The sequence below is a fragment of the Pogoniulus pusillus genome, chromosome 14 (genome assembly GCF_015220805.1).
Source record: "Pogoniulus pusillus isolate bPogPus1 chromosome 14, bPogPus1.pri, whole genome shotgun sequence".
NCBI lineage: Eukaryota > Metazoa > Chordata > Aves > Piciformes > Lybiidae > Pogoniulus > Pogoniulus pusillus.
In genome coordinates, this window is record NC_087277.1 from 12,151,732 (window position 1) to 12,171,540 (window position 19,809).

Genomic DNA, 19,809 nt, shown 5'->3' on the forward strand with positions numbered 1-19,809 from the left:
TCCAAAAGTATACAGTTTTAATAAAATAGCTTGGCATTAAAACCAAGGTAACTACCACATAGTAATGAAATATGCATTTTGTTTTGCTGTAAAAGCTGTTGTACAAATAGATACAGAAGATTTTGTTCAAGGAGGACCTTAGGCTTATGCAGTCCTAAACTAATAAAGCTGAAATGTACCCGGCTGAAGGAAAAGGAAGGACAAAGGAACAAGCTCAGCAAGAAGTTTGCTACTTTACAAAACCCCCTGTCCTTGCCTGTGAAACACTTCTAACCCCACAGTATCTCCTAGTATTTAGAGTTTAAATGCTGTGTTGTTTTATGATGCATTTTCCAGAAACAATTTTCTAAAGGGACTGAAAGAGACTGAAGAAGACTGTTAAGTTGTGGAAAGATAAAGAAATTCCTGGTCAGAAAGAGGAAGCTGGAAGGACATCTTTGTCTTGGAATAATATACAGGAAACTCTCAAGAATCTCAGACTGCAAATCACAAATCACCTGCTTTGATTATGATGTAAAAGAAGTATTTCTATAATTACCATACATGTACACACAAAATTCAAATACAATGTAGGAATAATACATCTGCAATTTTTTACATAAGTATCAATGTATTTCTTGTAACAGAAGAAATATTTTCTGATGGAGCCAAAGATGTCCTTGTATCTCCCTGTAGGTGCCCCATGCCAACACAGAAATTACTTCTTCATAGGAATTTCCTTTCCATAAAGAAAGTTCAATATGCATGCTGATGTTTATTTACTTCTTTCAATACAAGAACTACAAGAAAATGCTTTAATAACCCTAGACAGTGAGAGCAGCACAAAGCATGATGCTTGCCTTTTAGAACTGGCTCATGGCTTCTCAATATTGTAAACAAAGCTCAGTGTGGTTTCTTCAGACATCCTCCTTCAGCAGTTCTTCAAGAGGTACCAGAATCACAGACAGCTGAGGATGGACTTTGAACTTTGTTGCTTTAGTGACTAAGACAGCTCCATTCAAAGAGACTATGGGTGAGGAAAGGGGTCTCACTAATCATCTCCAGTGGGATCTGGCAAGGTAGACAGATCTTGGGTGCTAGGACCCTATTATAGAGCAGCTGATGTAGTATAAAGTAATTGGGCCATATATAGGAGTAAGATTCATTGAGCTGAAAGATATGCACCTTCTTTACAATCCACACCTTAAACCCTAAGAAATACTCAGAACAAAATTTACCCTGGTACAGCCTGGAACAGCAATGTTGTGGCATCCCTTACTTCTGTGCTATCATGAGCATATCAAGGATAATGTCTTAAGAGGAAATAGTACAAGCACATGTTCAGTTACAGATCCAAGCAACTGAAGAAGGAAGCCACAACAGCCTTATGCTACACAGCAGCACTCACCAGAAGCAGGGAGCATGCTTGTGCCCCAAGCACTGTGGACACTCAAAGAGTTCAGGGCTTGCAGGGCTGAATCCCATCCAGAGTGTTCTGCTGCCCCTGGCAGTTACACCTGATGTTGTCTATGCCTAAAGCCACTCCTGCAAAACTCTTCCCAGGACAGGGCAGAAGATTTACATCAAATTCCCAAGGCATACAAAGATTTTGTACTCTTCCACCGAAAGCCACAACATTCATTACTATGTTTATTTGTCATTCAAAATTACCAACATTTTAGCATATGCCTCTGAACCCAATGAAATTCACATCTACTTGTGCATACCAAGTAAGGGAACTGAAGAACAAACCCTGGGAAGAGAGGTTAAATAACAGCCTTTACACACTGGAGCTGGAAAACACGTCGCTAAAATTAAAGCCTTAACTTTCCTTTGTCTAAACCAGTTTTGTTCAATTACTCTGCACACATTGAAAAACAACAACAACAACAACAAGAGTTAAATAGTTTAAAGGAAAAAGAAAAGCACAACCACAACTCACTGATTAAAGAACATCTGAATTACTAAGAATTACTTTTGCATATCTGGTTAAGTCCAAGAAAGAACAATCGCAATTCAGAATTCTTATCAACTGAAAACTATTTTTCTTGCACTTATAAGACTGCTTTGTTCCACGGGCAGATGAAAAGTAACCAAGGTCACAGCCAAATTGAATTTATGGATGGAAAAACATGCACAAGAAAAAGGACTCAGACTTCAGAAAAAAAAAAAAAAAAAAAAAGGAGCTGTCTGGCAAGGTTAAAAAGGATGGCAGAAGAGTTTATTTGAAATAAGAAAGCATCCTTTCTCATTTCATCCCTCACAAAGATGAAATCTAATGAAAAAAATAATAGAAAAGAAAAAAATATTTGACCACCATTATTCTTATCTGGACTTGGTAACAATAATGCCTTTTGGACCAAGACTGCTGAAGAGAAAAGTAATAAAACACATTTGAAAGACTTTCAGAGCAAGAGGCATCCCAGTGAGCCTGCAAGGTTCTCCAGATCATTGTAGAACATCAGCAGTGAGAAATAATCCAGCCCAGAAAGGTAAAGGACCTGTTTTTCCATCTGTCTTCATCACTGACATGCTTGAAGATGCTCTCACGGAGTAACTTGATTTGAACTCTGCTTAGGGCATTTATACCAAATCTAAGGGCTAGCAGAATTCAGAAAAGCTGACAAAATGAACAGCAACTCACTTAGACCCAAGTAACAGAAGAATAAAATAGGCAAAAGATATCGTTGTAAAGTAAAGCCTCTTATTATAAGTGCCTCAACAGCACAGGAACAATGAGAAGCAAATATAATAGTTGAAGAAGGGCTCCAGAGAAAACTGAGAATTGAAGTATGCACCAGCAGCCAAGAATGCTTATATTTTCCTCTGTCAATTTTTTAGAAACTGAAGTGCAGAACAGACTTGGTGGACATGTGAATAAACACAAGACACTGATCAAGAAATACAAGTTTTATAAAAACAATAACATTATCTCACAAAACTCCCCACACCAAGGAATCAACAAGCACTGGGGAAAAGAAATCGACATTAAGTGATCTGATTGGATTTTTCACAAGGTCTGTCTCTCATCAAAACACTAAAAGGAACTAAGCAAACTAAGAGCCTCAGACAGAGGAAAGAGATTAAAAAGGTGAGGCGAGGGAAATGAAGGAATAAAGAGTTCCTTTTTTCAACTGAGGTAGGGACCAGTGATGTTTTATATGGAAAAAAGATTCATAGTGACAAACTCTCTTTTTCTTCTTCATACAAGACTACAACTTGTTCAGGGCAACAGCTGACTCCAAAGGTGATAAAGAAGTCTGTCTGAACAGACTTCTGCAATAAAGGTAACTGTTATTGGAGCTTAAGGTCCTCCTTCCCCTTACATTCAGCACAGAGAGAGCTACAGTTCAGCTCATCCTAATGTAAACACCAAGGAAGTCAGATCTACCTCACCCTAGAAGTCTGCATATACACTTGTTAAATGAGTACAATATCTATAGCAACAGGTTTCCACCAGAGTGGCTCCCAGGCTAGATCAGGAACCCTGCATGGAATGGTTAATGCATGAAAGTGCATTATGCAGGGTAATACGAAGGAAAACACTCCTAACTGTAGGAAATTAGTAAGCTTCTAATGTTCTATCATCTCAAAATTTAGTGCTGAGCAATACAAAGCTGAACAATAGAAATTACTAAGAGCCATAGCATGTAATAAAGCAACATAAAACCACTGCCACCGAGTGCCCAAACTCTTAATATTGTGTGCATTCCTGTCCTTGATCCCCAATGCCCAAAATTCACTCCTATTCCCTTTTTAAAAATTAAATTCTGTGCTGCCATTTTGCAGAAAGAGAGTGAGAATGATCAAATGCCACCACTCCTGTGAAAAACAACCAACAACAGACAAGGTAAAAACCTCCCAAGGCAAATGAGTTCAGAGAGATAACACTGTGGGTGTTTGGGAAAAGAATCCAGTCTAGGAATATATTTCAAGCAATAGAGTAGATGATAATAAACCAAGGTCATAATCATTCACTAAAAAGTCTTCCAGCAGTACTCTAGCAAGCTTTGGCACTACAAACTCTTGTGCCTGTGAACGTGCAGAAGTGCCTTGATATCACATCAAATGAGTCATTCTGGTAGACTTGAGTCCAATGCTTTGAGACACAGACAGTGCCAAATCCTCCTCAGGTGATGGATAACTTTGCAAGGAAGCAAAACTGACACAAGACTATGAATGATAAAGCTGTACACTAATTTGAATTCCTTAGATAAAAACAATTGTAAAAATCTGTTAAGTATCAAGCATCACAGTATCAGTCCTGACCCAGGTAATTTTTGGCCTTCATCTCATTGTAAACTGAGAAAGTGCTTCAAAAAGAATTTAAAAGAATCACTTAATCATAGAATCAACCAGGTTGGAAGAGACCTCCTGGTATTGACCATTGCAGGAAACCACATGAACTGTTGGTCTAACTTAGTACCTTTGGCCTTGTATGGATTTGATGCTTGTGTATCTCCACTGTAAAAATTCTTTTGACTATTTTTGGGAGTTTTACCAGGCATCTAATGAAAGAGATACTGCAAACTCTACAACAAAACTAATTGTGCAATCTGCTGCTGCTACAATTCACTCCAAATGTTATGGGAAAGCTAGTCAGAACAGATCCTTCATTACATTCAAACATCATTCATGTAAAATTAGCTCCTAGTTAGAGATGCAATCTATCATGACAGAAACAAACAGCAAGCCAGATAAGGACAACACAGTAAGAAAGAGGTAGCGATTTGTATGTCTCACTGGATTTCACAAACGGCACCTTCAGATAAGGAGAAAGGGATGGGAGCTTTTGAGCAATTTCCCTGTTTCTGTGATGGTATGTTTTCATTTCTATCACAATAGAACTAATTCTAGGTAAGAGAAACAGTCAAGGGGTCTGCACAAAAAGTATTTGGGTGACATTTAAGCTCTCTTCCTAACAGGAGAGTCCCTTGTGGTTACTAATTTGTCAATGACAAGGAGCAACTCAAACCCTCAGAGGATGAAGGCATTCCAAAAATTCTGTATGAAACACTGAATTGTGTGAATGCCTCTGTTTGAATGTTACTTCAGGCAAAACCAAAACAAGCCACATCAAACCCTCAAAAAATCCTAGCTATGACTTTTGGTAGAGTATGGAGTGGATTACTGAATGAAGAATTTCTACTACCCCTGAAAAAAACAAAAACATTTCTCACCAGTACAACTAGAGCTGTCAAAGCAGATTATGAAGCAGGGGGAATTCTACACAAAACCCAACACATTTCCCTCTCTAGTAGTTGAAATACTGTATCACCTTCTAGCAAACAAATCAGCTTGTGAAACAAAATCCCAAATTCAAGTTCTCAAAATGTAGTTAGTGGTTTTCTTTTGAAATATGAATATAGTTACCTAATTCTTGCTTGAGATGGTAAAAAACAATGCACTTTAAGTCTGTGTTTAGTATGTATTATGTCAAATTAAACATTAGCAAAATCCATTTTCATCACTGAAGCCTAAGAAGGCAGCTGGCTTAGCAACTGCCTTTGTACTAGCAGGCAAAAGTTTTAGTTCAGTGACTCCTGTATTTATTTTTACAAGGTTTCACATGCATAACATGCTCTCAGCCTTGCCCTTACTTACTGTAGTTTATATTTATCAGTTACTGCATGAATTGCTTCCTGTGAAGAACCTTTTCAATTTATAATGTAGTCCATCACAACAGCGTTCTGAAGAGGGAGCTAGAGTATTACATACACTGCTTCCTTTATCCAAAGGAACCCATGCTAACTTGTACCTTTGAAATAAGACTTGTTCAAAGGAAAAAAAGAAAGAAAACCAAACCAACCAAAAATAACAAACAAAACAGGTACCTAGCTATCTCTGATCCTGTTTAGGTGCAGAAGCAGCCAATTAAAACCATTAACCAATCTTCTATTGCTTTCACTCAATGCTACTAGCTCATGATACAGTATGGCCTACTTGCAGGCACTGAAACAGCATTACCCTGTATTACAAGACTCAAATGATAACTGAAACCTTCAGTATCATTCAAGTGTTTCAAAACAGGCAAAACACTTCTACAGTCTTCACCAGTTTTAAAATTCACTAAGTAGATACTTTCAAATGGAAAATCTGCTTGGAGCACCTGAATACTTCTAAAAGCCTAAAATTAAAACATACATGCTAAATACTATTATCACTGTAGCAGACTTCACAGGATATTGGGTAAAAACATTAATTATCAGCTAAAGCTACAGAAAAGCTAACTAAAACATGTGCTAGTAGAGCAACAACACTAGTGATTGGCAGAGAAGTAAAAAAATCTGTAACATATTAAATCCCCCCACACCTTCATACACATGAGTTAGTGAGACAACACACAAAACAAGAACTGTGATTGTTCTGAAGTGGCTCTGTATAATGAAAATCTCTGCTGAACTGTCATTGCTAATGAATGGGAATTGATATTTTCTGAAGATCTGTATTTAGAGATGGTTATTGGAGGGTGAACAGCTCTGCTACCCTGTATGGCTCTGGCATTAAAAAAGAATTAGTATATTTGATCTGTGTTTGGCTGTCATTTGTTACTAAACTCAAGCCAATTATCAAGTTATATTCCATAACTTTTTATTACTGTAGCTCCAACAAAATATCAGTGTCTTCAAACAAGTAAAATAATAAATCCTTTAGGTAAGAAGGGAAATGCTTCTTACTGTGCATACAAGGGGAGGCCACGTGTTGGAAGAGCAAACATCTACCTGGAGGTATAGCTTTTTACTGATATATATTTTAAACTTTTTAACAAATTCTCATTCCTATTCCACTTAAAAGTGATCTCCATAAATTCAGACCAGGACAGTCTTGTTCTGGTTGAAGCTCACAAAAAAGTTTACCCATGGGAATTCTCCTAGAGGGCTTTGAGAAGGAACATGAGGGTAAAGGAATTCTGATGTATAATCAGAAGCAAAGTAAAAAAATTCAAGTCCAAACACTCCTAAAACAGGTAAGCATCTCTTAGCTATCTAATTCAACAAGATAAACTGCAAGACACTTCACAAACTTGAAATCAGATGCTCAGGTTCTCATGTAAAACTGAAAACAATGTCTTACCTTGACCTGAATTATATATTGCTTTCACAGACTTTTTCACCTTCTGTAGCGCAGTTCTGTCTTGATCCAATGCCTGTAAAAATAAGAAGTCAACAAACTTTAAGTATTTACTTGATTGTTCAACAGAATACACTAATATTTAAAAAAGAAATTCACAAAATAAGTAATTCACAGGCTGGGAGACACTGCAGATACAACACATTCAGCCTGCAGGAAGGTCCAAGGTCATTCTCCTTCAAGATGAATTAAAGAACTGAACTGAAAATGCACTGAAGGCAGATTAAAGCAGTAGTGACAGTGCTAAAAGAAAAACATAATTTTAGCTTTGGAAGCAACAGAACATTCATTCAAATTGCAATACATAAAAACAAACAAACAAAAAAACCCACCAAAAAACCCACAACAACAAAAAAAAACAAACCAAACAAGAAAAAAAAAACAGTAGATGCTTCTACTCCAGCCCAACAGTTTCAACTACAACAAGCAATTTGGTTAATTTCCATGGTTAGTCCACAACAAATGTCTTAGAATCACAGAATCAGTCAGGGTTGGAAGGGACCACAAGGATCATCTAGTTCCAACCCCCCATGCATACTTAACACTGCTATTGATGGAGAACAGAAACTGAAAAGTTCAAACCAGTTGTCATATTTTTTTCTCCCATTTAGATCATGTCTATAAATATCTAAGGGGTGGATGTCAAGTGGATGGGGCCAATCTCTTTTCAGAGGTATACAGTAATAAGACAAGGAACAATGGATACAAACTTGAACATAGAAGGTTTCACCTCAAAATGAGGAAAGACTTTACAGCGAGGCTGATGGGGCACTGGAACAAGCTGTCCAGAGAGGCTGTGGAGTCTCTTTCTCTGAAGACTTTCGAAACCCACCTGGATGCCTTCCTGTACAGACTACTCTAGGTGATCCTGCTTTTGGCAGAGGGGTTGAACTTGATATCTGGAGGTCCCTTCCAGCATCTAATATTCTGTCATTCTGTGATCATAGGCAATTTCCCTACACATAAACAATGTTAGGTCAGTAATGACAGGTTTTAATGAAGCTAACAGTGTTTCCCTTATATTCATATACAAATCACTGGACATTGGAGAATCTGTAGTCAGAATTAGTGACAGGACAGTAGTCCAACTGAACTGTTGTAGACCACAACCCTTGAGTACTTCCATTATCCAAACAGCTTAAGTCTTGGAGCTGCTGTGGGTCTGGTATCCGTAAACTGGCAAACCATGCAGAATAGCAGCCACTTCTAGAGCAGAGTGTACCTCAAAGATGGTCATCACCAGTAAGACTGAGTGAAAACTTTATCAATAAGCAGAGCTTTCACTGGCAAAGCTGAGATGATTGAAGCACTAGGCATTAAGAAGCTCCAAATAGACAGAGCAAGAGAGTGTTAAGCACTGGAAATAGTCATACATGCAGGTACTACCACTAGGAAAGTTCAAAACAGTCAGTGTTTCAGTGCATGCTTTCAGTAGCAACCCATAGAGAGGAAAAACAATTAATGTATAATAGCTTTATTTTGGAGTGGCCCAATTTTAACCAAGCAAAACATAAAGGTTGACCAATACATGAAAGTCTGTAACAAAGAAAAATGCAGTCTTTCTGGTTTTTAACTGAGAAACACCATATTCTCCACATAACCACATCTGTGGTAGCTAAAACTAGAAAGTCTGGAACCACAGACTTGACTTAAGTGCTTTCTAATGCTTTTTATCTCTAGCTTTTCATTTGCAGCAGAACAATAGATACAAAAAGATTCAGCACTGCAAATGCCATTATTTCTGTTGCTCCACAGTAAGCTAGCAGATTTTACTTGGCTATCATCATGACAGAGTTAAAAGTTTTAAAATTTAATAAAACAGTAAGAACTCTGTGTTCCTTTTGGAGACAGTGCACAGCAGGCAGTTCTCCTTAGATTCCTTTGCAAACCCTGTCAAAAGCTTTTGCTTCTGCCTGCATGCTATGCCAGACAGTTGCTAGTGTACATCTCTACTGAGGTTCTCTCCATCTTCAGTGACCAGAAAAAAAATTATTCACTTGTCTATTATGAAGAGTTTGAACACAGGATACTGTAAGATTTTGATTTTTTTTTCTTCAGTAGAACAACAGTCAACCTTGATAAGATTCAGAGATAAAACTTTGGTTTAAACTCCAGTATTGAAATAAACTCAGGAGGAGAAAATAAACACAATTGCAGGAAACACAGTTCTTGTTTCTGAAGGTATCAGTCTAGAGGACTAGAATAGGCTAGAAAAAAATCTTCCAAATTGGATCTGATATAGAATTAAATTTAACCACTAATACAGGAGCAGGAGGAAAGAGAACAATCATTATTTTAAGAGAGTAATCACTGAGCAAAGCAACATGCAGAGATGACATCCACTGCCTGGAGGAGACAGTGATCTAAGCCAGACAGACACCACAGGTCAATTTTGCATTTCTCTATCTGCAAACACAATCCTAATGTGAACTACTTTTTCTTAGTCCAAAACTCTCTGAAGAAGGTAAATCTATATGCATGCATACTAGGATGAAGTGCAAAACGCCTGCCACAGCAGGAACCCAATCCTGTGCAGGATTCTAGGTACACAGAAACTCATCTAAGGTTTTTGGTTGTTGGGTTTTATGTAACTGTAGCTAGTTTCCAGATATACTACATTGCTCTTGAGCGTGGGTTTGGCTTTTTTTGGTTCAGAGTTTGTTTTTTGTTTGGGGGGTTCTGCTGTTATTAGATTTGAGGTTTTTTTTGTTGGGTTGTTGGTTTGTTTTGCTAATAAATTTAATCATTTTCTCTGCAGCAGAATGCAGGAGGGAAAATAAAGCTGCCCTCAATGCTCAGTTATTATCCCAAAGTAATCTTACCTTTCATGCATGTTAAACTAGACAGGCACCATTTTGCTTTCCTGAGCTAAACAAAAGCATGCTTTTACAGTACCCATTAATTGTACTTTCCAGCATTTAGAATACTAAATATTCTTACTCTTCATCTTAGAGAATACAAAATCTGATCTTCCAGCAGAAGTGACGTACTTTTATATTACTCAGAACTACAAAGCCTTACAGAATCAAATGGCCTCTGTGACAATTCCTACGACCTTCCTACATACTAAATTCTTCCTCATCACTATACATTTCTGGAAAATGGCTCTTTCCTCATTCCTGTGAGGCCATCTGCCAGGAGGCCTTTTTGAACTTTGATGGGAGAACATTTTCTTATGCTTGTGTGCATTACTAATGGTTCCTACAACACAGATCTGCTTACCTCCTTGGCTAAACAAAAAGCTTTATCCTTGAAAACTGTTTCTTGGAGACAAGCTCCATCTTCATTCAATACCATGCAAAATTAGTATTCACAAAATCCTCTGAGACATACTAGTGACAAACAAAACAAACAACACCCCCCCCAAAACCAAACCAAACAACAACAAACATCACCACAGTATTTAAGTAGCTTACACAACACTAAACAAGCAAAGCTCCTTGCTCCTCATATTCAGTCAATTTGCTATGCATGATCTTTGCCACTAACCCTGTCAAGATTTCATATTCATATGTTTCCTTATATTGAAGCTTATGCTCAAAAAGAAAACCTCCTGCTCATGCAGGATCAACTCTAGCTCATTATTTTGGAATCCCTCAAACATTCATCCCAGATTTAATTTCTCCTTCCTACAAAAATGCAGCTACTTTGAACCTAGCCTGAAACTTTAAACCACCAACCTAGTTAAAATCCTTACTACTGAACAAAGCAGTTGCTCTCTTTCCTGATACCAGAACATTTATGTAGGCTATAGGGAGATGTAGTTCAGGAGCTGCTCCATGAAGACTACAGACTACTTTTGAATACTGTGGATTTAGCTCACCTTCCAGCAGTGCACTGTACTTTGAGCTACCATTTCTCATTCTGAGGCAAGAGTTCCTGCAGCATGCTCCCTCTTAAGAAGTAGATTTACTGGCAGCTGTTCATACCAATATAAGAATTGGAAGACTTGTCAACCTGAGGAAACAAAATCTAAATGTTGAGGTGGAATCCTCCCAAAGGATGATTTGAGTGATGTAGACCACTCAGTAGCTGCGTGTGTGCAGGACACAAGTCAGCAGCACATCAGAAAAGGTATATGTTGACATCCCATTACCCACACCAAAGTCCTCTCTGCTAGATGAAGCAGAGCTCTTCAAACACACACTGCTTTTGCCTCTCTTCAACCCTCTAGAACCTAATCTCTTTTCAAGTTATTTTTGGGTCATGCTCTGTTTTAGTAACTACTAAATTTAAAACCATAAATTATGGTAATGTGCAGTCTGTAAAGTGCTGGATTTTGGATTGCTACCTTTGATGTAATAAAATCTGTCAAACTTGCAACTAGGGAAGAAACTAATTACTTCTTTTGAGGATCATATCTTCATTCCATACATACATGTGTGTGCAGGTAGAAGTCTTTATACTGGAGATTATACTTAAAGATTTTGTTTTCCTAATAAACATGGAACTGATCATGGAAATCTTTCATATATACATTTAATTTAGCTCTCCTGAAAATTGGCACCATCCTAGAGCCACAGAGGTCTTCAAGAAAAGACTGGATGAGGCACACAGTGTCATGGTCTAGTTGACTGGATAGGGCTGGGGGATAGGCTGGACTGGATGATCTCGGAGGTCTCTTCCAACCTGGTCGATTCTATGATTCAGCACATTAGATCCACTAAACCAGTAAGCATGTTTTGTATGCCATGCAAACCTCTACAATTTGAAAAGGAAAAAAAATCATCACTGGTTTCTGTTTCAGCCTTACAGTAGTAAGAGTAGCTCAAGACATTGACAATCACATTAATATGTCAGCATACATTAAGGGATCTTCAAGTAGATTGCTATCTAGAGGAGATGCATTTTCTAACCAGAATGAGCTGCTCATCTGCACATTAGAGGAGGTTTACAAATTCAGTCCATTTGTGGGAGTATCCCCTAAAAAAATTCCAAAACCCATCCATGAAAATAATACACAGAAGATAATTGTTTTAAGCACAAACCCATAACAGAAGTTTGAAGGCTGTTAGGGCATGCAAAAATCTATGCACTCAGGATGAGAAACCCTCCATGTATTCTAAAAAATATATATTTTCATGTATCATAAAAAAGTAAATGCATGTGAAGTACAGAATATCTGAAGTTATACACACAAATGGGTTATAATGAATGTCTGGAAGTCACATGTATGTATTGTCAGACACAGGATTAATTATTCCACAGAAAATAAATGCATTATAAATTTGCTTCCAGAGACTAAAAGAAATAAATCTTTCACTTATTAATTTACATTCTAATCTAACCCTGGCACAGAAGTGACTGATAGTTGCTATTGTCTATTCTAGAAAACATGCTGGCTGGCTGCTCAAGGACCAGCTTCCATATCCATGTAGCAGAGCAATGACACCTTACAAAGTTAGGGCTGTTCAGCACCATTAATGGTTTTCCTCACAGTAAAATCCAAACTAGAGAGGTTAACAAGTTATTATATGCCACTGCAATTGTAACACAACAAAACCTCATAATATACCCAGCAAAACATAACCAAAACAGAGGATAAGAGCTAGGTGGTGGTCTCCTGTAGCTCACCCACTGAGAAATAAGCAGGCTGCACTTCACTCTCTACTCTGTTTATACTGGCCCTGCCAGTCACCAGTATGAAGTTTATTTCCAATTTTTGGTCTCAGCACATGTCTATGTGACAAAAACAGGGAAGTGGTTAAGAATTGTCTGAAGATTGCAATCATTTGGCGTAGAAGATGGATACAGAGAGGTACAGTTTGAACTTGTCCTGAAACGCTTAAAAATCCCAAGGGTTCAAACAAGAGAAAGTAAACAAAAAAACCCCAACATCATTGTTGCTGACATAACACAGTACACCATCTTTTACCAGCTACACTCAAAATAAAACCAATTAAAAGATACTTTTTTTCTTTTACAAACCCCTGTGACCTTCCTGAGAATTTGAAACGCGAAGTCTCTCACTATAAACTACTGAAAAGAGCATCAGTAATCAAATTTAGGAAAAACATTTTGCCAGAAAACTATTTTTTCAGGTAATGTCCAAGCTTAACAGAGATGATGTCTGCTGAACTCCCCTCCCATCTCCTGCTGTTAGCTACATGGTCTGATGCAAGGCAACAGCCTCTCTCCAAAGGGGAATATGTGAGAAAAAAAATCGTAAGCCTTTCAGTGATGTGAATGTCACATTAGATAAGCAAGCTCATTAGTCTAGTCCCTAGAAAGAGTTGTAAAGATAATATTCATCAAAAAAAGTCACTAAGTTATCCTTCAAGTATTACTCAAATGGCAGCACAGTAGACACTGCTTGTGAAACCTCTCTCTAGAATGGCTAAATTGCAATGTTTTGAAAACTGAGCTTTGGATCCCTCTTTGCAACCATGCTCCTACCCAGGAAACTTCTGCAAGAGAATAATGCAGATACCAATTGCTACCCATGCATTCTACATAAAATGAAGTCAGCATCACATTTTTCCTAACGAGCATGGAACAGACATTTGATCCTGTGCACACACTGGGGCAGTTGGGGATATTTAACAGTATTTTCAGCAGTTCCTCCCTTTAAGTTCCCAGCTGAGGCATACTGATATGTCTCTGTTTAGTCCATCTATTGCACAAGGTACATTTAGAAATGACTGAAAAATAAAACTGAGATTTGTTTCCAGATACACTGATGACACAGATCAGGTTCATTTTCTAATTCTGTTGAGTATGAAACACTGAAAAACCCACAACTAGTGACAGAATTCAAAAACATCCAGTGACAGACAAAATTTTCCCACAGGCTCTAAACCAGCTTCTGCTGGGTAGAAACTAATAATACAGAAATAGCACAGAAACACACTATGATTTGAGTTGGAAGGTACCTTAAATATCATCTAGTCCAATGTCCCTGCCACAGGCAGAGATCTCTTGCACTAAAATCAGGTTGCTTAAAGCCCTGTCCAACATGACCTTGAATGCTGCCAATGATGGGACAGCCACAACTATTGAATGTGAATATTCTTACCTCTACCTTGGCAATGGCATACCTTGACCTAGGATGACTGGCTGAACAGCTATCATTCACAACATCTACACTCATTTCATTACACCTAGTCAACACTACTGCAACCAGACAGCAAAACCAGTGACAAATTTTCATGTCACTGCAGCACAATATTACCTATTTCTTACTCCATCCAGCAGCAGATAGACACATCAGCACGATTAACGAAGTAAAAAGTGGTCAAACCCCAGCAACCAGCAAACTCATAGCCAGACCCACAACTCTGAAGATACCACTATAGATTTCCAAGTTGCACACACAACTTTTGATAAAGAGCTGCATAGCACTAGCAAGTGGTCGCAGAGAGCACCAGTAATTTCTCTATGTTGTGCTTGTGTTTAAAAACAAGCAGTGCTGTTGCACTCCACGTTTTAGCAAGTCATAGCATCTTATTTTTTCCCCAAGTTGACCTTTCTTGTCTACATTAGCAGTCTACTAAGCCCTGCTTTAGAAGCACAAAGGGAAAGAAATAGAAATATGCTCTACAGTGTGTTCTAACACATCCTTCCCTACACTTTTTTTTGACGCACAGTGGAAATACATTACACTGTCTGCAAGCATTGGCTATCAAATATTACTCTATGAAATCTTTTTTTCCCAGCATACAACTATGTACTTCCATGGAAACAGTATATAAACAAAACTTTTAATTAATTTTAAGGTTCTTGCAGTTTGAAAACTTCAATACACTACAAAATACCATTTTCACTTTAAAAAAGCCTAACCTAGAAAGCTTACATCCAAGCAATGTAGCTCAGCAAGTTTCAAAACAGCCTAAAATAGAACAAGAGTTATTTTATGGATAAAAAAAAATTACATCAAAAAACAGTGAACAGTTGAGGTAAGGTAGTTCAAAAGGAAGCAAACTGAAGAGATGGCATGCAAGCAGCATAAACACAAATGTACTAAATTACACATAGCAAGCATAGATTCATTATAGAATCATAGAATGTTGTGGAAGGAACCTCAGAGATCATCCAGTTCCAAATGCCCTGCCACAGGCAAGGACATCTAGAACAGGTGGCTCAAAGCACCATCCAGTGTGACCTTGAATGCTTCCAAGGAGAGGGCATCCAAAACAAAAGGGAAACCTGTCTCTAAGCAACCTGTTCCAATGCCTCACCACCCTCACACTGAAGAATTATTAGAAAGAAACATGATTCTTAGCAACTTGAATTGGAAAAAGCCCACAAAAGTCTCTGGAGAATTGCCACCCCTCCACCATAACTGACTGCAAATTTCACTAACAGGAGAGCTCTTGAGTTGCTACAACAGAGTTAAAGACCGCAAAATATTTCTCTTTCTTCTTTTGAAACCACAAAGTATTTTGCATCATGCTCTGTATTTAAGCTGTTATCCCAGTAACTCACAGGTATAATATTATCCAGACAGGGAGGGAATATAAGGACTCACGAGTCACAATTATTTCTGCCTTCTCAGGCAGCAAAATTCTTCAAATATTGTACACAGATTCTGTGAATGTTACAGAAGCTCAAGAGTGACACCGAGGGATAAATGAAGTATTCCCTTACTTAGCCACTGCCAGACTCATGGCGGTGTTGCAATTGCAGAGAACACTCAACCACTATTGTTATCTGTCAGTAGCTTGCATAAGCTAGCAGCAGATATGGAGCAAATAGGAAATATAGCCATAGAATCATAGAATCAACCAGGTTGGAAGAGACCTCCAAGATCATCCAGTCCAACCTAGCACCCAGCCCTAGCCAGTCAACCAGACCATGGCACTAAGTGCCTCATCCAGGCTTTTCTTCAACACCTCCAGGGACGGTGCCTCCACCACCTCCCTGGGCAGCCCATTCCAATGCCAATCACTCTCTCTGGCAACAACTTCCTCCTAACATCCAGCCTAGACCTACCCTGGCACAACTTGAGACTGTGTCCCCTTGTTCTGCTGCTAGTTGTCTGGGAGAAGAGGCCACCCCCCACCTGACTACAATGTCCCTTCAGGTAGTTGTAGACAGCAATGAGCTCTGCCCTGAGCCTCCTCTTCTCCAGGCTGCACACCCCAAGGTCCCTCAACCTCTCCTCATAGGATTTGTTCTCCAGGCCCCTCACCAGCTTTGTTGCCCTTCTCTGGACATGCTCCAGCACCTCAACATCTCTCTTGAATTGAGGGGCCCCGAACTGGACACAGCACTCAAGGTGTGGCCTGACCAGTGCTGAGTACAGGGGAAGAATAACCTTCCTTGTCCTGCTGGCCACACTGCTCCTGATGCAGGCCAGGATGCCATTGGCTCTCTTGGCCACCTGGGCACACTGCTGGCTCATCTTCAGCTACTATCTATCAGTACCCCCAGGTCCCTTTCCTCCTGGCTGCTTTCCAGCCACTCAGTCCCCAGCCTGTAGCACTGCTTGGGGTTGTTGTGGCCAAAGTTCAGAACCCTGCACTTGGCCTTGTTAAATCTCATCCCATTGGCCTCTGCCCACCTGTCCAGGTCCCTGGTTTAAAATGTTACTACTGCTCATAATTTTAACTCTTGTTTTTTTCCTTACAAGAAAAACACCATGTCATCATCAGGAGGGGGGAGGTAGGCTGAGGAGACACAGACTCTTTTCTGAGAGCAGAAACAACCCATGTTCTTCCTCCTGACCCCTGAAGAAATACTTAAATGCATACATTGATGCATGCCTACAGTATTCCACTTCATAATTATTCTTTCAGATTGAAAAAATAAGAATACTTCTCATGTTAAAAAAAAGGTTTAAAAAATTGAATTGTATCTATTTGCTCCAAGCATTTCATTAGGTTAATAAATAAATAAATGAGACTTCCATTACAACACAATCCTTGAAGACTACTACAGAATTCTAGGACACTGCTTATAGCTTAGTTGAATTTTGTTAGCAGAGAATGCTATGATGACAGACTCAGTAAAACTTCATCTTATATCACCTTAAGCCTGTAACCACCAGCACCTATGAAATTTGGAGCTATACTCTGATGATCAGCAAGGGAAGTCTAACATCTGATCTTTCCTACAGTGTGTAATGTAGACTGACACTACAAGATGATAGCAGGAGGGAGAATAACAATAAACTTAGAAACATTCCAGAAAAATAAGTATGTGCTCCTTTTCTTGTTGTTTTTAAAGAAAGCTAAAACCAGAAATGAATGAGAAGTTTCACAGTATACAGCAGGAGTCATGTTCCTAACCATTATGGTTAGACTTTGTAATGAATTACAAAGTGCAAAAGAGGAGAGAATTGAGTCTCCCCCTTCAAAAAGGAAGGAGAAATAAGGCATTAAAAAAAAAAAAATCACAGGAGCATACTTAAGCTGTAAAACATTAATTTGGAATTTTAATGCCATATTCTTTAATACAAATATATTCTCTGAACATATTTGATTTAGTGGGGAAAATTACAGAAAATGAAAAAAAAAAAATCAATCAGGATACTCAATTCTAACATTTTAATAAAACCCTTATAATAAAACTCAGGTTTCTCTTACGTTGTCCTTCACTGCTTTGGATCAACGTGCAAAAAAAGAAACTGAGTGCACATTTATGCTAATATGTGCACCTCATCCTCATTGTGGTACAGAAAAGCAAGAGATCTCTAAAAGCAGTACAACCAACCCATAAATATGTAATGTGTTATATAATTATATATATGCTTTAATTAACAGAGTAATTCTATGCACTATTTAAGACTAGAGTGAGATCCACTTTCTCAATATACAAGTAAAATGTAGTGAAATGAGATGGGATATCTAACCTAAAGCAAAGACTTGTAATCTAATTAGATTCTTTAGGGTTTACTTTGAAGATGCTGGCACACATTATGACCACTGGCAAACTGCTTAAGTCTAGAAAGGAATCTGACTTAAGCACAAATGTATAGCTAGCAATTAAAGGTAAAAGTAAAGGATGTAATAACAACACTGAAACCCTATAGTGTAAGGGTAACCTTAATTTGCCCAGACACAACAGACTTACTGGGATAACACAGAAGCCACAACTTTCTCTTTCAGAAGGACACTTAAGTACAGTACAGCTTTTCAAAGGTATTGTTTTAAAGCCACAACGAAGCATTAAAGAATTTGGCAACAACTTCCAATATTTAGGAAACAGTGTCAGTGCTTTGCGTGCAAACTGCTACTTACTTCAGAGCCTTTTTTTAACCCAGTATTGCATTTGGTAAAAACAGCAATATGCTATTTCTCTCTAAGTCTGTATTAGGGAACAGATGCCCTTATTGAATACTCTTGGAATTTTCCTGCCAACTTAGAGAAAAGATCCTAGACACAAATAAATTACATTAACGATAACTTTCTTTAAGAAAGACTCACTGTCAGTGCTCAGTTGCTGCACAGCATCACAAAAAGATGGGTTTCCTGTTTCCCTCTGCCACCTGCTCATTTCCACTACCTTCTTTGTAGCAGAAAAACACAAAGTGAAGAAGTTGCATCACATGAAAACTGTCTTTTATGTTGTGTTACGGCCAACACAAAGGACAAGGACACACATGATGGCTCTACCCCTTTCAACAGATACACACATTTATAACAGATTAAAACTGTTATATGACCATAACCTGAACAGATATATATTTCTTATTCCAACTACAGTAATATCTGTTCCATCCCAGCTGCATCTCTTGCATTCCACCTACTTTTGAGCTGTGAAGATACGCTTTGAGACTGTAAAACTTGGATCCTTGGAAACCAACTCCAAAAAAGCAGCAATATTCATGCACGTAGGAGTTCAGTTTTCTCCTTTGCCAGCAGGGATGACTCGGGCTACAGATTTCCTTTTTTAATCTCACATTCTTTCTCTTGATTTTAAGATGGTTGCATCCTTTAGAAACTCAGTCAGCTATTTAAACTACAGTAACTAATGAATTCCTTATGCATTGCTGCAGAAATTGACAGAAGCTTGTCCAGAAATACTTCACCTTGAACCTCCTTTCACAGAGCAGCCCTTTCAGAAGTCCCACCTACTTCTCCTTATTACCTGGGACGGCAAGTGCAATCTTTCAGATCTCTGCACAAAGAAGACTTTCTAAAAGATTTAGCATTAATTAGTCAGTAAAGTACTAAGGGAATAATTATGTTCGCCGGATCAATGAAACCTTTCATACATTTTGGGCTTTAAATTTGCGTAGTCCTTAGAAATTAGTCCACATTTCACAAGTCATACTGATGGGCTCTGACAAAATCCAATGATTATACTTAAAATAAAAACCTATCCAAATTTTCATTGAATATTTTATAGTACACTCTTAAGCAAGAGGGAAGGATGCTTGGTCCATGTAGAGACTGAAGACTGTCTGCTTTTACAGTCACAGAAAAAGAAAAGCTGTGATTTACCAGTCTTAGCAAGGACAGCTGTTTGATATTGTATCTTTTGCCCTATACCCACTAAGAGTAATAGTCAATTAACTTCTTTATATTATTGCTGAACATCCAGCCTTTATGCAGAGAATGGAAACTTACTGAACTAATGCATTTAATTGAAACACTGGAAGTACAAAGTCTTTTCAGAGAGATGCTTTGTTTTCATAAAATCCATAATCCTTTACAGAAAAATGAACAGACTGTTACTAAGCAAGCTCCCAGCCTTTTAAAAGTAATGTTTTTAACATAGATTTTCTTTATGCATATATGGTTTTGGATAGAATCC

General features: G+C 38.2%; 1 protein-coding gene across 7 annotated transcripts in view; it reads right to left on the minus strand.

The window, feature by feature from the left end:
• ASAP1 (ArfGAP with SH3 domain, ankyrin repeat and PH domain 1) overlaps positions 1-19,809 on the minus strand; it is a 144,143-nt gene that overhangs the window by 61,973 nt on the left and 62,361 nt on the right. For all 7 annotated transcript variants that reach the window (XM_064154285.1, XM_064154286.1, XM_064154290.1 and 4 more), the window contains one exon: positions 7,054-7,126. In XM_064154285.1, the coding sequence (XP_064010355.1) occupies positions 7,054-7,126 (73 nt within the window). The remainder of the gene's footprint in view (positions 1-7,053; positions 7,127-19,809) is intronic.